This window comes from Simochromis diagramma, unplaced genomic scaffold (assembly GCF_900408965.1).
Source record: "Simochromis diagramma unplaced genomic scaffold, fSimDia1.1 OVJJ01000603.1, whole genome shotgun sequence".
Taxonomy (NCBI): domain Eukaryota; kingdom Metazoa; phylum Chordata; class Actinopteri; order Cichliformes; family Cichlidae; genus Simochromis; species Simochromis diagramma.
Genome location: NW_024387414.1, coordinates 5,543,325 through 5,563,488, shown reverse-complemented (window position 1 = coordinate 5,563,488; position 20,164 = coordinate 5,543,325). Strand labels below are relative to the sequence as shown.

Genomic DNA, 20,164 nt, shown 5'->3' with positions numbered 1-20,164 from the left:
AGAGGATCAAATTACAATAGTCTGTAGGGAAAGGGATTTCACCTAATTGACTCTGATGGGACTAATAAGGTTGCTTGCACTGGACTATTTTTACCAAAGTAGGACAGGCTTTCATTTAAAGTATTCACCTCATGAGTACAGTCTAGCACAAAAGTGCTAAACCATTTCTTTATATATTTCAATAAACATACTAACAATAATATAATAACAAATTTATTGGGAAAAAAATAGTTTGTGGAATATTAATGAGCCTAAAGGTCAATGTTTGATATGATCACCTTTATTTTTCAATAGAGCCTGAGCTCCCTGTGAAAGTGTTCTTGTCATTTCTTTCAATAATCTTCAGGAATAGATCTCCGGGCTTCTTGAAGGACATTCCAGAGCTCTTCCTTGGATGTTGGCTGCCTTTTGTTCAGTTCTCTGTCAAGATGATCGCATATAGGAATGTCATTAATGACAGATAGTGCTCAACTATATGCTTTTCTATCCAGGTTGATTTTTACTGCATTTACTCCATATGTTTGGGGACCATTGTTTTGATTCATGCTCAATCATCGAGGTAGGGAAATCCCAAAAAGTTGATTCTGTTCATCTGGACGTAGCGTTTTCACTCATCCAAGCGACTTCTTCAGTCTCAAGACTAGTCAAAAAATGTCCAACAAAACTTTTTGTTTTGTTTTTTTTAAAGACTTCCAGAAAGCCTGGAGAACTATTGCGAAACTAAAATATTTGACCCCTTCGAAGCAAAATATATGTAAAGAAAAGAGTAAAGTATGTGCTTGTCCAGATTCACAAATCTAACCACAATATTCTACAAACACATTCATCGAACAATTTTATTTAAAGTGGACTGGTTCCCTATTGCCTACGCCAGCACTCACTTACCTGAGTCAAGGTTGGGGTTTGAGAGGTGGATCGCATTGTACGCATGCGCATTTCCTGCTTCATCTGTGGGATGTTATAAGGGCAGCCCGTAAAGCGGAGCTTGGTTCAGTCGGAAGCATCTGGACCGGACCGAGGCTACCAGGAAGCCCATTTGCAAGGCGGAGGAGATGGAGGACAAAAAGAAAAGAAAGAAGAATGAAGACTCCTCCAACAGCGACAGAGTCACCCTGAAAAAAGAAATTGGACTTCTGAGCGCTTGCGCTATTATCATCGGTGAGTGTGTGACAGCTTTTGTTATACGTGCTCAACTCACGGAGAGTGGTTCGAAGTGATGAATTCTGCGACAAGGAAAAAACTGACAAGGAAACGTGACCGAGCGGAAAGCTTATAACGTGGCTGATGTACAGTTACTCTTTCTCTGTCAAGGTTAGAGTATAATTACACACAGTGTGAGTCACTCACTGTACGTATGAGCTTTTATTCTAGTCTGTTCTTTTATTCTATGTATTATATTTACTGTACGGACACTATAAAGACTAAGATGTGACTTTTCTTTTAGACATGGTTCGTGACTGTCTGACTCTAAGAATGAATAGCTGAAAAGTCGCCGTTACGCACGCACGCTCTGATGTATGAATGCAGGGTTCTGAGCTTTGGAAACTGTTGCATCAGTCTGAGTGGTCTGAATATGAGCGTGCATACGTGGCTGGATGATCTAAAGCTGAACTTGACAGACGCAGAACCGGCACATCTCCCACGTGCTTCAGTGGGAGAGTTTACTGTTACCATTATAGCATTGTCCTCGGATAGTCCACTGACTAAACCAAGGCATTAATATCGTTAATTTCAGTAACGTTATCATACCAGTTACATCATAAAATACGCTTATACTGCAGACAATGAATTTTACTTTGCACGTGCATCTGCAAAATACAGGTAGTTGCAGTGCTGTTTGTGGTTTCCTCCAAAATCTGATGTTGCATTTTACATACTCTTTACTTACTCTTTTTATAGACTTCTACACTATTCTAGTGTTCAATTCAATCTGCAATGAATCCTGTCACGAAAATATTTTATTGTATTTCAGAACCACATGTTGCAGGGTAAGGTTTTGGCAGTGGCATTCAGTGGCTTCAATAACAGTTCCTCATTTTTGTACATTTGTCGTGGTAAATATAAAAATTAGTCTTAACGAGTGGAAAAAAATTACTAACCAACAAATAAAAAGGGAAATGTTTATCACTGGGACAAATGGTTTTTGCAGTTCAGTGAAAGGTGGAATTCTGCGACAGTCAATAGGCTACAAAGGAACCAGTTAATAGTTTGCCTTTTAAAAATATTTTCAGTTCAACAGTTCATCTTCATAGCCATGCTCACATGTAATGTGCTCTGATAGAAATGAGATGTAATTGCAGTTAATGTTATTTCTGCAAATTTTGCGTTTGACTCACTTTTTTCTTTCAGTATAATGCTTTATTTAGTCCATATTTGTGAAATTATTTTGTTATCAGAGTTGAAGTAATATTAAAGTATTATAAAGATTTAATGTATTTGGTGTGAAAGACTTCCTGTATCTGGCAGTGCAGCTGAATGAGTGTGTGAGAAAAAGAGCTCCGCTGCCTGCCTAGTGAGTGGTGCATCGGGTGGGCAACAACTCAAGTGGTCATTTGGCATGAAGTAAAGTCCTTTGCCAAGTTCAAAATAAACTAGCAGGTGAGCACAGCAGATCACCACTGCATCACAGAGGGGTGTAAGAGTGTCCTGGGTTCAAACCTGGGTATGGAACTGCCCGCTAGAGCTTCTTTCTCCCAGAGCTCTAGTTTCTCCTGGTACTGAGAAACACTTTCTGGATTCATGTTGCTCATATAAGGCAAGGACACTCACACAAATAAGAAGAGATAACCAGTCGTCCCTGTCATCCCATTTCAGAGAGTGTGGGATTTTTGGTCTAAGGAAATCTAGAGTCACCACTCTTCCACTTTCCACCACGATCAGTAATGAGAGAGCCTTTTGCATCTCTCTGAAATTTGATCACAGGCTCTTTACAGACTGGTGCTGATCAACAAGTGTTGTGTCATAACCTATCAAAAACACAGAAATGTGGTCCACAAAGATAATGCATTGTAAGTGGTAAGCCTGTAAGTGCTCCGGGCTGGAAAAGAGATGGAGACACAGTGCATACTCTGCAGCCCTGCTTATCCTGGATGTTTGCTGGTAAGCGTTTAAGCTGATCACATTGGGAAGGCGTTTACATACTGCACACACACAAAGATTTTCATAATTACATGTTAATGTGGCAGGTCTGTAATCATTTAAGAAACTGGTGTTGGATTTCTTCAGGTAATATGACGATTGACTGCTCATTTTTCTTCTACATTAATATTTTAAGATTAAAATAAACGCTCAGATCAGCTTAGCATAATGCTGAACTCTTGCCACAAGCACAGATGGAGGAAAGCCTGTACAGCCAGTACACACAGGCAACTTGAGTCATGCTACTACCCACCAGATACAGCCTACTCACATTGCATTTCATATGCCTTGTTCTAGTAATATAGACTGCTGAAGCTGTCAGCAGGGAAGCCTTCAGGTAGCTACTGATTACCACTGGTTACACTTACAGTTAGACAATACTCCACAACTATCAAATGTCCTGTATTATTAATCTCTAACCACACTGAATATACTTTTCTGCAATTGCTCACTTGCTATTAGTCGTGACATTAATCACTATTTTCATGCCAACAGCTTCATCATCGCTCACCGCTTTATCATAGTAGTACAAGTCCCCCTCCGTTAGGAGGTATTATACATGCAACATTACAAAAAAACCCCACATAATATGAGACATTCTTCATTTTCCCTTTTGCACAGGAGATTTGGAGTATTTGCTTGTATAAAATGGTGAGCAATGTGAGGTCATTTTGAGAAAATTTCTCAGAGATGGTGCTGGGATATGATGCAGAGAGGGTCAGTAGGCCTGTGACTAACAGTTTCAGCTGTAGTGCCAAACTTTATGACATAACAAACACAACACTTGCATTATGTAACAGCTCTGCATCTCACAGTGGCCTCCACAATCAGATCAGACAATGAAAAATGCGTTCCTCAGATCTCATTGCTGGATCTGCATCATTAGGGAGCATTTGGGGCCATAGTGTGCCTCTGGGTTTTAATAGTTTCTAAAAGATTTACAGTTGACAGGGTCATATTTTATTGTGAGGACTCAATTCTTCTCACACTTTTCCAAAGAGGACAAAGACTTGAAGGACAGTACAAACAATGTTTTGCTGTGACAGCTGCTGTTTGGTTACTTTGTTATGTGTGCTAGCTTTTGTTTTGTCGTTTTTTTGGTAGGGGTGAGGGCATGTAAATGTCAGACTGAGTCTGAACTTGCTTATTAGTATGTGCCTGAGCCAACCAAGCTGTCAGAGAACCTCTATTTGTTCTTGTTAGGGAGTCAGCTGAGCCTGATTTTTAATGAGTCACATTTTAATGAGCCTGGACTAAATTACTTTATTATCTTATTAAATATACTAGTTATTTGTATAAATGAAATTGCAGCTTTATGGATGGTTTCACCTGTATTATCACCAGTATTAAAATATCCTACCGATATTGTGTTGGTCTCTGATGTTCTGCTGAAAGATCTGAACAATCAGGGCATAGACAGAACACCTTTATGCATGTTCCGTGATGTTTAACACTGAAATGTTAGCATCAGATCTGTTGGGTCCACTTGGTTCCATGGATCCATGAATCAGATTTTGTTCATCCTACAGATTTTCATCTGAGTGGGATCTTGAAATTAGAGGCCTGGCTGTTCCTTGGGCCATCCCTAAACAGTTTCTGCATTGTGGTGGGGTACATTGTTCTTCTGCAGGACACTACTACCTTTGAGGAGTGCTGCTTCCTCCGGGGAGTTGTGCAGGATAGGCTCCATCCTCTCCACAACCCTGAACTGGATAAACAGTTAAGAAAATGGATGGCTGAAAAATAGAAGAATGCCTGTAGCCACTGTGGCAGAACACTGTACAAACAGCAGCTTTAAATCACTGAGATTAGGCTGTGCATACCATGCAGTCATATGTCAAAGCATTACTATATATAGCTACATTAATCACAGCAATAGTCACATGCCTTACTGCAGAAAGAAAAGAGTTTTTTCTTTACTTCCCATCAGGCTTGGCTGTGCTAGTCTTTCCTCTTCACTTTCTCCTTCTCTTTAACTACAGATGTGTGTTGTCCAACTTTAGCAAAAATAGCTTGGAGAGCTACTGTTAGAGTATTTTGACCTTAAAGCCAAAGTTTTAATAAGCCTTTTGGAATCGCTTTGATTCTAACTTTGTGTTCTTTATTCTGTTACTTTTCTTTTTACCTGAATGTATAAACATCTGACCAAATCATCACCAAACTACAGATAAATGGTAAATGCCATTTGTTCTAAATGTCTGGAGTTTTAAATTGAAGTGTGACAGCTTTGGGAGCACAAACCAATAAAAGCAAATCTTGTATTACACACAAAAAGAAGTCTCTGATGAATATTTATGTATAAATAATCACTGTAATATTTTCTCCTAAGGGAACATCATTGGCTCTGGGATTTTCATCTCACCTAAAGGAGTGTTGGAGCATGCGGGTTCAGTGGGACTGTCACTCATCGTGTGGGTTTGTGGAGGGGGCATCTGCACCCTTGGGTCCATGTGCTACGCTGAATTGGGTGTCACCATCCCAAAGTCTGGAGGTGACTATTCATATGTGACAGAAATCTTTGGGGGCCTAGTAGGGTAAGTACTGTCGTTGTCATTTTTCTAGATGCATTTTTTAAAATACAGATGTTCCTAAACTGCAGTAGCAGCTTGTTGCGTCTTTCCCCCTGAATTATTTTCCCTCATATGAATTATATTGCAACAGTCCAATGGGCGTGTTGGCTTTGAACCAATCATCTGTGAGCGTCTTATGACTTTCAGAGGTCATGTGGTGTGTCAGCTGATCATAGAGCGGCATTCTAAGTCTGAGAAGGTCAAACTTGTTATATACTGTGCCAGCCTTCAGAAGCATTTCTGTGAAAGTAGTTCAGTCTGACTTTCTCTGTTCGGTTATTTTGCAACTATGAATGAAGCAAGTACCACAAAGGATTAAACACAGGAGCAGCAGCAAACGACTCAAAAATGTTAAAAACAGCAGAAAGTAAGAACTAGTGTAGGAGTTTTTGAATTACAGTTGAATACCAACACAGAAAGAATAAGAAGGGAACAACCAACAAAAAGCACTCACTCTGGAGGTCTGGAGGTAGAATTAAAGTTTTCATTATGTTTTCAACTTCCAACGCACCAGTAGTAAAATTCTGGAGTTACTTGAGTTTGAAAAAAACTCGCCTAAAGCCTTACATGTCCAAAGTATGTGCTTAATGGCTTTGGTCCCCTGACGTTTTTAATTTAATAAAATCATCAGGTCAATGCTTCCTTGATGATAACCAAGTATGGCTTGCATTTAGTAAGTGCTTTATGCATGCAAGTACATCCTTTTTTTCTAAGTTACAACAGTGGTTGTAAAATCTGCTTTAAATGCTGTCAAAAAACGAGTGTCAAACACTGAGTGTTTGCCTGAGCACATCCTCTGCAGCCACAGATGGAACGCTGAAGCTCCTGCTAATGTGCTAGAGCAAAATTTAGGATTGTGGTCTAGACAACCCAAAATGTGATGTCCACATATGTGGGCGCCAGGTCGTAGGAGGTTAAGTAAAGACCCAACTTCTACAGTGATGTTGTTTTGCTGACAGGTTTAAGTTTAGGTGTGACTGTAAAGCTGGGATGGAATCAAAGACAGTATAAAAGACTGACCTAACATCCAGGTCTGAAAAGTGAAACCACCAACCTTTTTGCAACCTCTGTGGTTGCAGAAAGACTTAATGGTCTTCAACTGTCTTGTTCTGTGCCAGAGTAAACCGTTTCCTGATCACTTTCTGGGTCTAGTTTCTGGTTTCAGGTCATAATTAAACAATAAGTTATTTTTTTAATGGTTTTTTTTACAGTCAGCAAGGAGGATTATCCAGGGTACCATCACTGGGTAACAAATCAATCACCAGCTGTTCACCAGTGAGTTGGGTGCAAATGCTCAGCTCAAGTTGTTTAAAAAGCGTCACCAATATGACATCATGGCAGCTATGTCCATTTTTTATACAGTTTATTGAATATGGAATAATGTTATAAGAGCAGTGAAAGTCCCTTCCTTGTCAAAATAACTGCCCACATGTGACAGCCCCCCCCACCTCCACTTAGTCTCAAGTTATTACACAGAACTTTATTCTAAATTGAAATCCCGTTCTGTCTCTTCATCCTTTAGATTCCTGTTGTTATGGAGCGCTGTCCTCATCATGTACCCAACCACGTTGGCCGTCATTGCGCTCACCTTCTCCAATTACGTCTTGCAGCCGGCCTTTCAGCACTGTTTTCCTCCGTTCATCGCCACCAAACTTCTCGCAACAATTTGTGTCTGTGAGTCACCAGCAGCCTTAGAAACTCTATTTATCTATTCCATGATAGTTTAAGTAAATGTTTATTCTAGTTTAGTGTTGTCCTTTACGTCTTATCTCTCTTTGATTTTCCACTGAACAGTTTTTAGAACTGTCCCGCCAGGGTAAACATTGTTGCTAATGCTAAGCACATGGTTCTTGATTCCAAACAAACTGAAACATCCAGTGCAGTGAAAGATCTTTTTTTTTTTTCAAGAACAAGATAAGGAGACACTCTTTGCTTTTTATTAAATATAAAGTCACACACTCTGCCACAGAGGAATTCTTCAGGTCAGCATTTCAAATGCAAGACCTTGGCAGTATTTCTTTCCTGTTTTGCTTCTGAAATACAGTCAGTCATCTTGTTCTACAGCAGCAGGCCACAACTTGCTGTAAAATTGCTAATTACGTATTTAAGAATACAGTTGTTGCCCTCAGGTTTTTGAGAGCAAAATAGCTTTGACATTCATACAGCTTGCAATACACCATGGGAACTGGGAGTGCTTAACATTCCACCTCAGGAACGCAACATTTTCTGAGTTTACTTCAACTCTGATAAGCCTGAATTTTGACTGTCCATTTATGATTAATGATTAATAATGGATAAATGCTTTCCTTAGCATTTCCATAGTGGCAAGCTGATTGGTTGCTGGCCAGATTTTTCAGGTGGCATGGAATAAACAGATGAGTGGTTGACAGATTTGTTGCTCTTCTGCGTGACTGCATGTGTGTGGCCTATGCCTGTGTCATCATGACAAACTAGTTCACAGTATCACACTTCAGACCTGCTGTTGTCTTCAACATGCAAGTCATCTGACTGAATGAGCCAGAGTGACTCCCAGTGAGGTAAACATCAGACCAAGCATCTGCTTCCAAAGCAACATAAAAAGCAACTGATCTTAAAGAAAAATATCTATTTTAACTTGCACTTGTACATATATTTCCAAAATACTGTTGCTCCTATATACGATGTTCCTATAAATGACTGTTTGGAAGACAAATAATAACAAGGAAAAAGGTACTTCCATCTTAGGCAAGTTTGTGCATTTACCAAAGTAAACCAGACTAATCAAACCAAATCTAATCCATTTCCTGCGGTGGCTTAAAGAAATGTGATTCTGTGACACTTCAGTGTGCTCAGGGCTGTCATTGTCATTTGATAATTCCACAAGAAATGTTATGCTCTATCTCCAGCCTCTAATCTGATCAGTTGGGGTATCTGTATTTAAATAGCCAGTGGCCCAAGCAGACCTTGCATGTATCCGATCCACAAACCAGCCAGTTTGGTCCTGTCAGAACCGGATGGAGAAGGGGAAACGGGATAGACAGGGAGTGGGATGGTTGGCTTCGTATGTGGGTGTGTGCGCACGTCAGGCTTAGCATTTGCTGAGTACCCTCTACTATTTATGGCAACAGAATCCTACAACTGCTGCCTACTTTGGGCAAGGGACACTGTGCGAGTGGGTTTTTGTGTTGTATTCTAGAGTGTGGTATGAGTTTGTGTGTGTGTGTGTGTGTGTGTGTGTCTCAGTATCAGTGTCAGAATACATAATGGTGCCAGTCTTTGTGGACGCTGCTAATGAGAGGGTGTGTCTACACTATTGTGCATTGTTACTGTCACAGGGCACCATGGAAATAGGAAAAGCGCAGAATACCTTTCACATCAATAATGATGGAAGTCCCCATTGGCCAGCCAGACATTCGAGTCAGATGTTTGATGTTTCTATTGGCTAACTGGTTCGACCCCTGTCCTCCAATCTGGTCTATGGCATCACACTTGAGACTTAAAGTCACAGAAAGATTGTAGTCACCCGTCTGTGATCAGCAGTTATGCAAGCTTCATATCTTATGAAACTCAATCAGTCTGTGAGGAGAGAAAGTGTCAGACGTCTGATGACAGATGGAAAACATATTATTCTGAACCCTAAAAGAATCATGTCTGTACAGTTGAAGCCCTTTCATTGTAGTTCCATCCACCTTAAAAACCAAAGACAGGTGCATGTAAATGAGCAGCATCATATCAGGCAATTGGCAACACAGGTAGTCGACAGGAAGGGATAAGAAAAGAAAAAGTTCAAGTTACCTGTGAAGGATAAAGTAAATATTTCATCACTTTCCAGCAACAGAATTAATGTGTTATATTTTCTTGCTGTGCTGAGTCTTCGTGAGGGTGCTCTTAAGTTCACTGAACTTTTCTTAGTTGAGGGTTTATGAATGCGAGTCAGCCTAGTTATGTTTCCCCCCTCCTTCCTCTCCTGCTGAGCATACTGCTCTAGAGTCACAGGGTGACCCAGGCGTGCGTGTGTTGGTGAAAACCAGACAGGTCCAGTTGTAAGCTGGCTGTGTTCTTCTAAGAATAGGCACACTCGACAGCCCGCAGCAGCACAGCCATGCACGCTCATTTATCCTGCAGTTTAGTTTGTCATCTGCTGATCAGTTTCACTAAAAAGAAAGCAAAATTCATTTTCCAGCAGTCAACACTGTTTTATATTCTTTATGGTCTGTATTTGCATAGCCTTTACTTGGTCCTAAGGACCCCAAAGCGCTTTACACTATACACAATCATCCACCCATTCGCACGCTGGTGATGGCAAGCTACAGTGTAGCCACAGCCGCCCTGGGGCGCACTGACAGAGGTGAGGCTGCCGGACACTGGCGCCACCGGGCCCTCTGACCATCACCAGTAGGCAACGGGTGAAGTGTCTTGCCCAAGGACACAACGACCGAGACTGTCGGAGCCGGGGCTCGAACCGGCAACCTTCCGATTACAAGACGAACGCCCAACTCTTGAGCCACGATCACCCCGTATTCTTTAAATATTTCTTTAAATTGTAAAACACTGTAACTTGTCTTATGGAGCCATCATCATTAATTTTATACTCAATCCCACAAAACAGTCACTATAAATGTGATGTTTTTATTTCAAAGGCCAAGAGAATACCTTCCAGCAAGAAGTCTGTGTTAGTCCATTATTGTGTTGGTACACAAGCAGTAGGGAGAAGTTTCACGTTATGTCTCCATCACTGGTTCGGATCACTGACTTCAATTTATTTCAAAAAAGAAGACTGTAAAATTGTTTTCAGTAAAAGTGGAAATACCATTTCTATTTCATTTTACTATGTGTACTACAATCTGAACTACTGCTCTAAACGTTCGTGTATCAACTGTGTATTAATTCTTTCTCATTATTTGGAAAATGGAGCCCCCCATAGAGTCAGAACAACTGTGAGCATAACGTAGACACAAATTAAGAAAGCACACAAGTATGTTAGCTCAGAATAAAAACGTCATGCACAAATTCTATTTTAGTGTGGCTGAGCGAGTTTAGTTCAGGCTTCCTCTGAATCCTTGAACACACTGGATGTTTTATTGAATGCTGCACAAACCTCATTTAAAATTCGATTGAGGGCTCATGGTGAATCATCAGACTAGCGGCTGCCCTAAAGACAGAACAAACCAGAGTGGCTCAGAAGAACAAAATGTCACTATCGTTGTAGGGGATGGAAAAACTGTCACACGTTGGACAAATGACATGATTCTTCCAGTGTATGGTAGGCATCAAACGCCAAGAAGAATGTCATGTTTACACAGAGCTCTGTAATGGCCTTAGAGGAATTTTGGATTTAATTTTATTATGTTGCTAATTCTCCAGCTGAAAACAAAATCACAAATGTTTTATAGCTAGAAAAACTATTAAGCCAACAGTTCCACAAGTGTACCATGGCACAAGAATTGGGGTACGGTATTGTGGATGCTTGCATAGTCAATTTTGTTCTTGGTTTCAGAATTGTTTTACCCCTATTCATTATTCATTTAGAATTTTTCCTCAAAGCCCATTTAATCTCCTCCATATAACATATGTAATTACATTCTTTCCTCTCTATCTGTAACTTTCAGCATCCTTTTTTAGATCTCATAGGTCTCCTCGTTGTTATTTTTTGTTATCAGATATTTTGTGATGTATAGACAGGACTGGGGAGTTTTTGCCAGTGTGGTGACTCCTGAGTCCAGATCCTGGACCAGGAGGAGGCGTTCCTGAGGTTAAAGCCTGCTGATAAATCTGCAGTGAGTTGGGGTCAGAATCCATTAAGACTTAAAGTGGTAATTAGTTAGTATTCTAGAGCTGAGGCAGCCTTCAATAGAAGCAGTGACAGCAGGACACAGATTTACCTGCACTGTCACATTCAAAGCCACTGGCACCTCCTTCCTGTCAGGGTTAGAATAGAGGAAAGTTGGGGGAGGTCGTAGTGGGGGTTCATGCAGGAACACAGAAACGGAAATTCATGTAACACTCCAAGGGTAATTGACTATAAAACACAGCAGTGTTGTAGGGGAGAGAAAGCTCTGCCCGGTGCCTCCAAAACCTCTTGCCAAAAATTCACACGTGTGTGTATACGTCTGTGCCTCTGCCAGCGGAAGCAGTTTGTTCAGATTTCTGTGGTGGGAGGAAAACTCTTGCCCTAGTGATGGATGACATGGTCACTGCTGGGTCACTAGAGTGGGTGTTAGTGGGTAAAAGAGAGAAGGAAAGAAGTGTCAGAAGAGAGAAGGTGAAATATAACCCAAAAAAAGAATAGATGCAAAAAAAAAAGAATGAAATGAATGAATAACTAGATTATCTTCCTTTAATACACCCCGAGGGCTAAACCGTTTCCTAATCTCCATGTTCCCATTTTAAGACACCTGCAATTCTGAGGGCATGTGAAACACAAGCAACAGATAAGTGGACTATAGAGACGCTGTGAAGATAACTGGAGTTGACAAAAAAGTGGACATACCCTGGCTGGGAAGCTTTTCCTGCCTGACAACTCTCATCCTGCTTGTAAAGTTATCACTGATTTCCACCCAATAAACCCATCACTAATATTTTTATGTGATTTATTTGGATGTCACTATTATTTATGTTGTGCATAGCTCTAGGCAAATGACTTTAAAGTATCAGAAATGCTTTGAAGTCATAAGCATGTTATAGCCTGGCTCAAAGAGTGTGACATGAAATTAGAGACAACACAAGAACTAACTAAGAAAATGGGGATTTAATCAAACAAGGATCTTTGTCATTTGGAAGATAATGAATTTGTCGAGCCAGTAGTGTTAAGTATGTAAGGAGAGGTGGGATTGAATTCGGAGAGCAAAACAAATCTAAAGAGTATTTGGAAGAATGAAGGAAAGAGCCTGGAAGACGAGGATGCCAGAATAAAAGAATGAGCACACTGTGCAGGTGTAGCTCGTGCATCTGATCTGCACCCGCAGGACAAATGGACTGGTACTTACATAGCGCCTTTCTTCTCAGTAGAGCACTCGAAGTGCTTTCAGAACAGCACAAAAAAGAAGACAGAAAATACCTAGTCCCTGAGTAGCCTAGGAGTTTAGAGGAACAATACACAGTATTGTTTGACGTATTTGTAGGTCTCCGTTTTCTTTGTTTTGCTTGTAAGCGCAACTGAGAGACATTTGTGCTTGGCTGATTTGGCTCTCTTGGAATTGGGCCATTCGATACTATGTTGGCTTTCACGAAAATACCCTCAAAACTTAGTGATAATGTCAAGGTCAGCAGCCTAGAGGAGAGCAGGGCCACACACGTGCAGTTTACACAAGCAGGAAATAGAAAGTAGGGATTGAGAGAGAGTAATGTGCAAATAAGTAAACACACATAGAGCTTAGATTTTAAGATCTGTACATGTGTATCAAAAAAGTCAGCAACATATACTGTAGTGCAGGGGTGTCGAACTCCAGGCCTCGAGGGCCGGTGTCCTGTGCGTTTTAGATATCACTCTGGGTCAACACACCTGAATCAAATCACTAGTTCATTACCAGGCTTCTGGAGAACTTCGAGACATGTTGAGGAGGTCATTTAGCCATTTCAATAAGCTGTGTTGGATCAAGGACGCATCTAAAACCTGCAGGACACCGGCCCTCGAGGCCTGGAGTTCGACACCTGTGCTGTAGCGTATTGAAAGTGGCACATGCAATTACAATGCATGCACCATTTCAAGTAAAAAACTACTCTCAATCATCCCTAACACGTTTGTATTGTGTACTGAGTATGGGCATAATCACAAGCACAAATCTTTTAAAAGTACGGTGAGCATACACTGAATACACAATATGTTAGAAGTTATGTATAACCATCAGACCAGTCAATGCCCATGCAACTTTACATCACTGCAGAAGAGTTTGGGCTCTGAGGCATCCTACAATTTTAAGACACTCACATCTTCATTTTCCTAGCTATGGGGACCTATATCCATCCTTTATTTACAGTCTCTTTTCACACCTAGCTCATGAGGAATATAATATATGAGGTCTACAGTGTTGGTCAAGTTACTTGAAAAAAGTAATCGGTAACTAATTACCGATTACTTCCTCCAAAAAGTAATCCCGTGACTTTACTGATTACTTATTTTCAAAAGTAATTAATTACTTAGTTACTTAGTTACTTTTTAAAAACACGATTTACAACCTGAATAGGTGATAAAGCGACAGATCTTTCAGCCCAATTCTACTTTTTCTACATAATCCATCATACAAAATGTAATCAAATGGAAAAGTCTATTTTTTAAACTTGTTTTATTAGTTTTAATCTTTTAACTTTATGCATCAAGCAAAAATTTAATTATATGCACCATTCTCTGACTGGAAGAAATTTGTTTAATATTTAAACTTATTTTCTGCACATTCCAGCACATAAAATAAAATATTTTTTTGTGTTTACACTCAGTCTTTCAAATAGATGCAAGTAAAACACAGCAGAAAATAAATAACATCAAAGACTAGCGGTCCTTTTGCTCTATTTTCACCTGTAAAGCAGGAGTTGGGTAGGCGGAGGTTTGCCCTGGTGCAGGTGTGCCGCAGCGGTCAGTGGAAGAATCCGCGAGTTTCTCTGTGAGTTTCCCATTACGTCGTTGCGCACTCGGTGCTTGCTCGGAAGTTTAGGGGTTTTTTTCGCTGTAAAAAGAAGTTTTCTTCCCACGCACAACGGACACTAATGTTTTTGTCACTTTTTATGGAATCAAACTCAAAGTAAGGTCAGTACTTCCACGCTTTAAACGCTGCACGCTCATACTCTCTCCCGCACTCGATATATGATCCATTGTTGATCTGCACACAGCTGTTGTCACTAACGGCGCACTCGCTTACGTCACTGTCATGAGACATTCTCGCAAAAAATCACGGTTTTAGTAACGCAGTAACGCAGCGTTTCTACGGGAAAGTAACGGTAATCTAATTACCGTTTTTGCAATAGTAATCCCTTACTTTACTCGTTACCTGAAAAAAGTAATCAGATTACAGTAACGCGTTACATGTAACGCGTTACTGCCCATCTCTGGAGGTCTATGCGCTTAACGCTTAAAGGGACCCACTGCATTGAGGTCAATCAAGAATCCAGTGCTTGCATGAAAGGATTAACTTTGTTCATCCTGAAAAACACTTTAAATGTGTTGTTGACGTGATGCTTTGCATGAAATACACAAATACCTGTGAATAAACCTTTAACTTTTTTTTACATAAAACTTTAATGATTTTTCTGCTGTGTGTGTTTGTGTGTATATGTGCAGTATTCCTGACCTGGGTGAACTGCTCCAGTGTGCGTTGGGCGACAAGGATCCAGGACATTTTCACTATAGGAAAACTTCTCGCGCTGGTTCTCATTATAATAGTAGGACTTGTCCAAATTTGTAGAGGTAAACACACAGACATGTGCACACACGCATAAAAAATGTTTTTCAGTAATTGGTAACAGTAATTTCTGTGCTTTGGACATGTTTCATCTGCTCTCTGGTTTTATTGCATTAAAATGATTAGTGATGAACCAACAATTATTTTACGGTTTTTATTTGCCCGTTCTATATTTCTCATCTTTCATCCAGGTCATTACGATGCCCTGCAGCCCAGTGTGGCCTTTGAATTCAGTCAGGACCCCTCAGTGGGACAGATAGCGCTGGCCTTCCTCCAGGCCTCCTTTGCCTACAGCGGCTGGAATTTCCTCAACTACGTCACAGAGGAGGTCGTAGAGCCGCGCAAGTACGATATGCATAAGCAAAGCTAGCAGACACACCACAAGTTTTTCTTAAGTTCTGCCCCATATCATTATTATTTTTCCTGTCATCAGGAACCTGCCCCGTGCCATCTACATTTCCATCCCACTGGTGACCCTTGTCTACACTATGACCAACATTGCCTACTTCTCCTCCATGACCCCAGAGGAGCTCCTCAGCTCTAATGCTGTGGCAGTGGTGAGCAGCTCTCCGGCGCCATGACTGGATATTTTACAAACCCAGTTCTGAAAAAGCTGAGACACTGGAAAATGTAAAACAGAATGCAATAACTGAACTCATGAATCCATATTTTATTCAAAGCAGCACATAGCAAACATAGCAATGTCAACTTTTTTAGGACGGGTGGCTCCCAACAAACTAAAAATGAGCCGGTATTTTTCTTAAAATGGGACATTTTCTCAGTTTGAACATTTGAGTCGTTTTCTATGTTCTACTGTGAAAATGTTCTTTTATTAGATTTGCAAATCATAAAACTATTTCTGTTTACAGTGCACACAGTGGCCACATTTTTGGAATTCAGGCTGTATATGCAAACTTGTTTCAGCTCATATACTGCTAAAGTCAACAGACATTCCAGGCTCCAGTTGTGTATTTGCAATCCTGTCACATGTCGAGCAGCGGTCACTTCAGTCACTGCTTACGCACGCAGTTTTATTTTGCATCATTAATGGTTATTTTAGTTTGGCAAGTAGCAGGTTGCTGGTTTGATTCCAGCCTGAGACATTAATCCCCTTTGGGATTGCATCAGGAATTGCATCCAGCATAAACGTCTGCCAAATCAAACATGTGGAGCCACCTGTTGTGGAGCCCCTTGTAGAGAGGGAGCAACTGAAAGTTGTTGTTTTTTCATCGGTTGTTATTACAAGTCTTTGCATTTCAATGACATACCAAGGATCGAGACTATTTTTTCTCGACCTTGAGTTCACTCCTGAAAAACATTGAAAATATACTGTAAAAAATTATATCTCGTACCTACATGCATATATAACCATAGTCTTATAGTGGTATGCAGGCAGGCTGTTAAAAAGGCTATTTAATCTTTCAGTGAATCAATCAATTAGTGCAGTAATCGAGGGGACTGATGAATTAATAAATAATTAATTTAGTCAACGTGTCGGTCATCTGGACAATCTCGTTTTGTGTTTTTTCAGACATTTGGGGAGAAACTGCTGGGAATGTTTTCCTGGGTGATGCCAATCTCTGTAGCTTTGTCCACCTTTGGAGGAATTAATGGATATTTGTTTACCTCCTCCAGGTACAGCACAAACGCTTTGTCTTGCATTATACAACACACCAAACCCTAATTTTTACTTATTTTTACTGATGCCCGCTGTTTCCTCAAAATAACGTGTATAACATGTGTAAATATGTCTCTCGGTAGATTGTGTTTCTCTGGCGCCAGAGAGGGTCACCTTCCTTATCTGCTGGCAATGATCCACCTAAAAAACTGCACACCAATTCCTGCCCTGCTGCTCTGTGTACGTTTCACGCTAACAGGTTTATCCAGCTGTGTAGCTTCAAAACAGAGATTCAGTGCTTTAATTTTCTCTTGTTTGAACCTGTTCTGTCCTACAGTGCTTTGCCACAGTTGTCATCCTGTGTATTGGGGAGACACACAACCTGATCAACTATGTGTCCTTTATCAACTATTTGTCCTATGGGGTAACCATTGCCGGCCTTCTCTACCTCCGCAAGAAAAGGCCCAACCTGGCTAGACCTATAAAGGTATGGCACTTGTTTTATCTGGAGGTATAACTTAACCACAATAAAAGCAGATTATAGTGAGGAATTAAAAAAAAAAAAATATATGAAAATTATGTAAGGCAGAAAGAAAAAAATAGAAATTTGAAATAAGCTTAAAAAGCTGACAGATTCAAATAAAAGTATTTAATTTTGAATTAAATTATAATAATTAGATTTTTTTAAACGAAGGCAAATCAATTATAAAATTAAGCTTCCCATTACATCAAATCAATAATTTTTAAAAACTTTTATTCAAAGGCTCTGAACAGTGTGTCAATTTTAATGCATTTAAGACAAAGAAGACAGTGTAATGTACAGACTGGTGATGTAGACATACACGCTAATTTTCATATAGTAGTATATAAAGTAGTCTGCAATGAATGTGTCACAGTAATCTGTGCATTTAGCAAAGGAAAGTGAGAGCTCCCAGCAGTCTGATTTGTGTACCACTAGATTCTGTCATTAAACAATGAGTTAGCATGCATATTGTTTTGGCGCCCCCTGGTGTCACAAATGGCAGTTACATGACATTAGTTAGTGCACAAATAACATCCACTATTTCCTGTTTTCTGTTTACGTTCATTCTCCTGTATGCCATTCCCTCCAATCGCTCTCTGTTTTTACTTTTATTGTCAAATAAAAGCTGAAAATTAAAATAAAAAGTAAAAACAAACAAATAAGTATTACATTGCAATACATTAAAGCATTAAATTAAATGTCAAAAATTAGTTTTTGATAATATCCCAGACAAATATATGTACATGTTTATATATTTGGATGCTACATGCAGAGACAGTATGGGTTTACAAATGTAAAAAGAAAAAAAAGGTAAGGAAAAAGATAATTATGTTCATTGCAGATAAATCAACATATTTACAGTGGCAAGGGTTTTTGTACAAATGTGTTTTTGTTCTGTGTAGGTGAACCTGTTGATCCCGATCAGCTACCTGATCTTCTGGGCTGTGCTGCTGGGCTTCAGCCTGTACTCTGAACCAGTGGTTTGTGGCCTGGGTATGGTTATCATGTTGACTGGAGTCCCTGTATACTTTGTGGGTGTGCAGTGGAAGGAGAAACCCAAATGGCTCTATAGATTAGTTGGTGAGTTGGTTTTTTCCAGCGTACAGAACATATTAACTATTTATGTCAGCAGTAATTCCATCTGAGTCTGACTGCTCATGATGTCTTTTGTATTGCAGAAAAACTCACGTACAAGGGCCAGAAGGTGTGTTATGTGGTGTTTCCTCAGGATGACCCCTCAGAAACTGAGCCCCTCACTGCCAAAGCTACTGACTGAGGAGTGAAGTCAAACCAGGACTTCCCCTTTTGCATCAACGTCAATACTTCCCGTTTTCATCTTAAACGTGTTCTTGTTTGGTCAGTGAAGCACGAAGAGAAAGTGTCATATATTTTTGCACAGGTGTGGACTGGATTGGGCTGGCATGGAGCCCATTTTACCCAGTGCATGTGTTTTTAACTTTTTGGTTTTGCAGTCCATCCATTGTCATCACCAGCATGCAAAGTTTTATTTTTCATACAGATCCTTATCCTTTCCCTTCTTACTCAAAGAATCTCCATTCTGTTCCAAGTCTTTTTCTGCTTCACTTCCAGAATGCTTCCAGCATGCTAATGTGCCTTATGAAATATAGACGTGTGTATAGTGTGTTGGTTGTGCGGGTATTTGGAGTGTGTAATGTCTTATATGGAATAAGATAAATATGCAAGCAGTTTCTGCACTTAGCAATACTTCTCTATAACTGCTGCTACTTTGCACTTTGCTTTACTAATTACTCACATGATGCTCACTGTTGATCTGTTGTGGATGAGTAATTTGTTCTGTCTATATCTCTGCCTGGCTACAGAATCTGGCTGTTCTATTTTCTTTCCACCGACTTTTTAAAAAGAATTATGATTATATCACTTTTCCCTCATGAGAGATGCTGTTGCTGCCTTAATGTTTTTATTAGAGACACTCATCTCTCCCAGTTATTTTTAAAAGACGGGCAAGACCATGACTGGTTCTTGCAGGATTTTGTTGCTTCAGCAGTGATTTCATCTCTGGGTTCCCACTGTGAAACCTCTCAAGGTGCTCGACCAGCCAAAACAGTTATTACACTCTTGACCTGTTGTGATACAGTATTTGAGCACTAATGTGTTGTTGCATAACTCTAACAGAATCTGTAATGATTGACAGACGGCTGGCAGTGGATGTTTACTTGAGCTCTCACTTCCCCAAAAGCCACTACAATGACCGTTAACTCAATATCGCTTATCCACTGATCAGCTGGCTTAACATGACACTGCTGACATCACAGAGTTGGATTAACATCCTGTTTGTATTCCATGACCTCTTGGACTTCCTGTATTAGTCAACATTATTGATGTATTATGGCCCAGACCTGGTCAAACTTGCAACCTCAGTAATTTTGCATTGACTGTGGTCCAGGTGATGTTGTTGTTGCTGCCTTATCGTATTTGAGTATTCTCTTAATATCTCTTTTATGTTGTACATATAACAAACAAATGAAGGTTGGGGCCTTTGGCCTTTTAAAATGAAAAGTAAACCAGCAGCTTTGAACTTTATTGAACGTGCAGTCCCTTTCTCCGCCCGTAGCTGCTGGGAACTCCATGAAAAGATACTCGTGTCTGTCCTGCCATGTCCCGGTGCTTTTAGCTCTGAGAGCTGTAAATACTGTGTGACAAAAATAAACTTTTAAAAACGCACCAGGGGCTTCTACAAAGATGACATTCCTCAAACATGTTGTGGTACATTTGTATACTGTATAATAGGTGTACCTTTGTTTTGTAAAAGACTGAAGTTGTAAATTAATAACAATGTAATTGATCATTAAATATAGCGACTTCGAAGAAACTCGGTGTGTCGTCTCCTCTGTGGGATCCTTTTTAGCACCATCAGGTCAAAAATGGGGATTTCTGTGCTAATTAAGTAAGTCGTTGGTTTTCA

General features: G+C 40.1%; 1 protein-coding gene across 1 annotated transcript; it reads left to right on the top strand.

Annotated features, from left to right (window-relative positions):
* Positions 1 to 946: 946 nt before the first annotated feature.
* Positions 947 to 20,071, top strand: slc7a10a (solute carrier family 7 member 10a). Its single transcript, XM_040011121.1, has 11 exons — positions 947 to 1,158; positions 5,468 to 5,672; positions 7,231 to 7,382; positions 14,959 to 15,084; positions 15,271 to 15,424; positions 15,513 to 15,636; positions 16,611 to 16,714; positions 16,841 to 16,937; positions 17,035 to 17,184; positions 18,123 to 18,300; positions 18,399 to 20,071. The coding sequence occupies exons 1-11, from the start codon at positions 1,053 to 1,055 to the stop codon at positions 18,494 to 18,496; spliced, it is 1,494 nt and encodes a 497-aa protein (XP_039867055.1). The 5' UTR covers positions 947 to 1,052; the 3' UTR covers positions 18,497 to 20,071.
* The last annotated feature ends 93 nt before the right edge of the window (positions 20,072 to 20,164 follow it).

What these genes read in the sequence shown, in the direction of transcription:
- slc7a10a (XM_040011121.1), top strand. Translation starts at nt 1,053, where the DNA reads ATGGAGGACAAAAAGAAAAGAAAGAAGAATGAAGACTCCTCCAACAGC. An exon ending in CGCTTGCGCTATTATCATCG is followed by an intron (nt 1,159 to 5,467) that starts GTGAGTGTGTGA and finishes TTTTCTCCTAAG; the next exon opens with GGAACATCATTGGCTCTGGG. An exon ending in ATGGCTCTATAGATTAGTTG is followed by an intron (nt 18,301 to 18,398) that starts GTGAGTTGGTTT and finishes TTTGTATTGCAG; the next exon opens with AAAAACTCACGTACAAGGGC.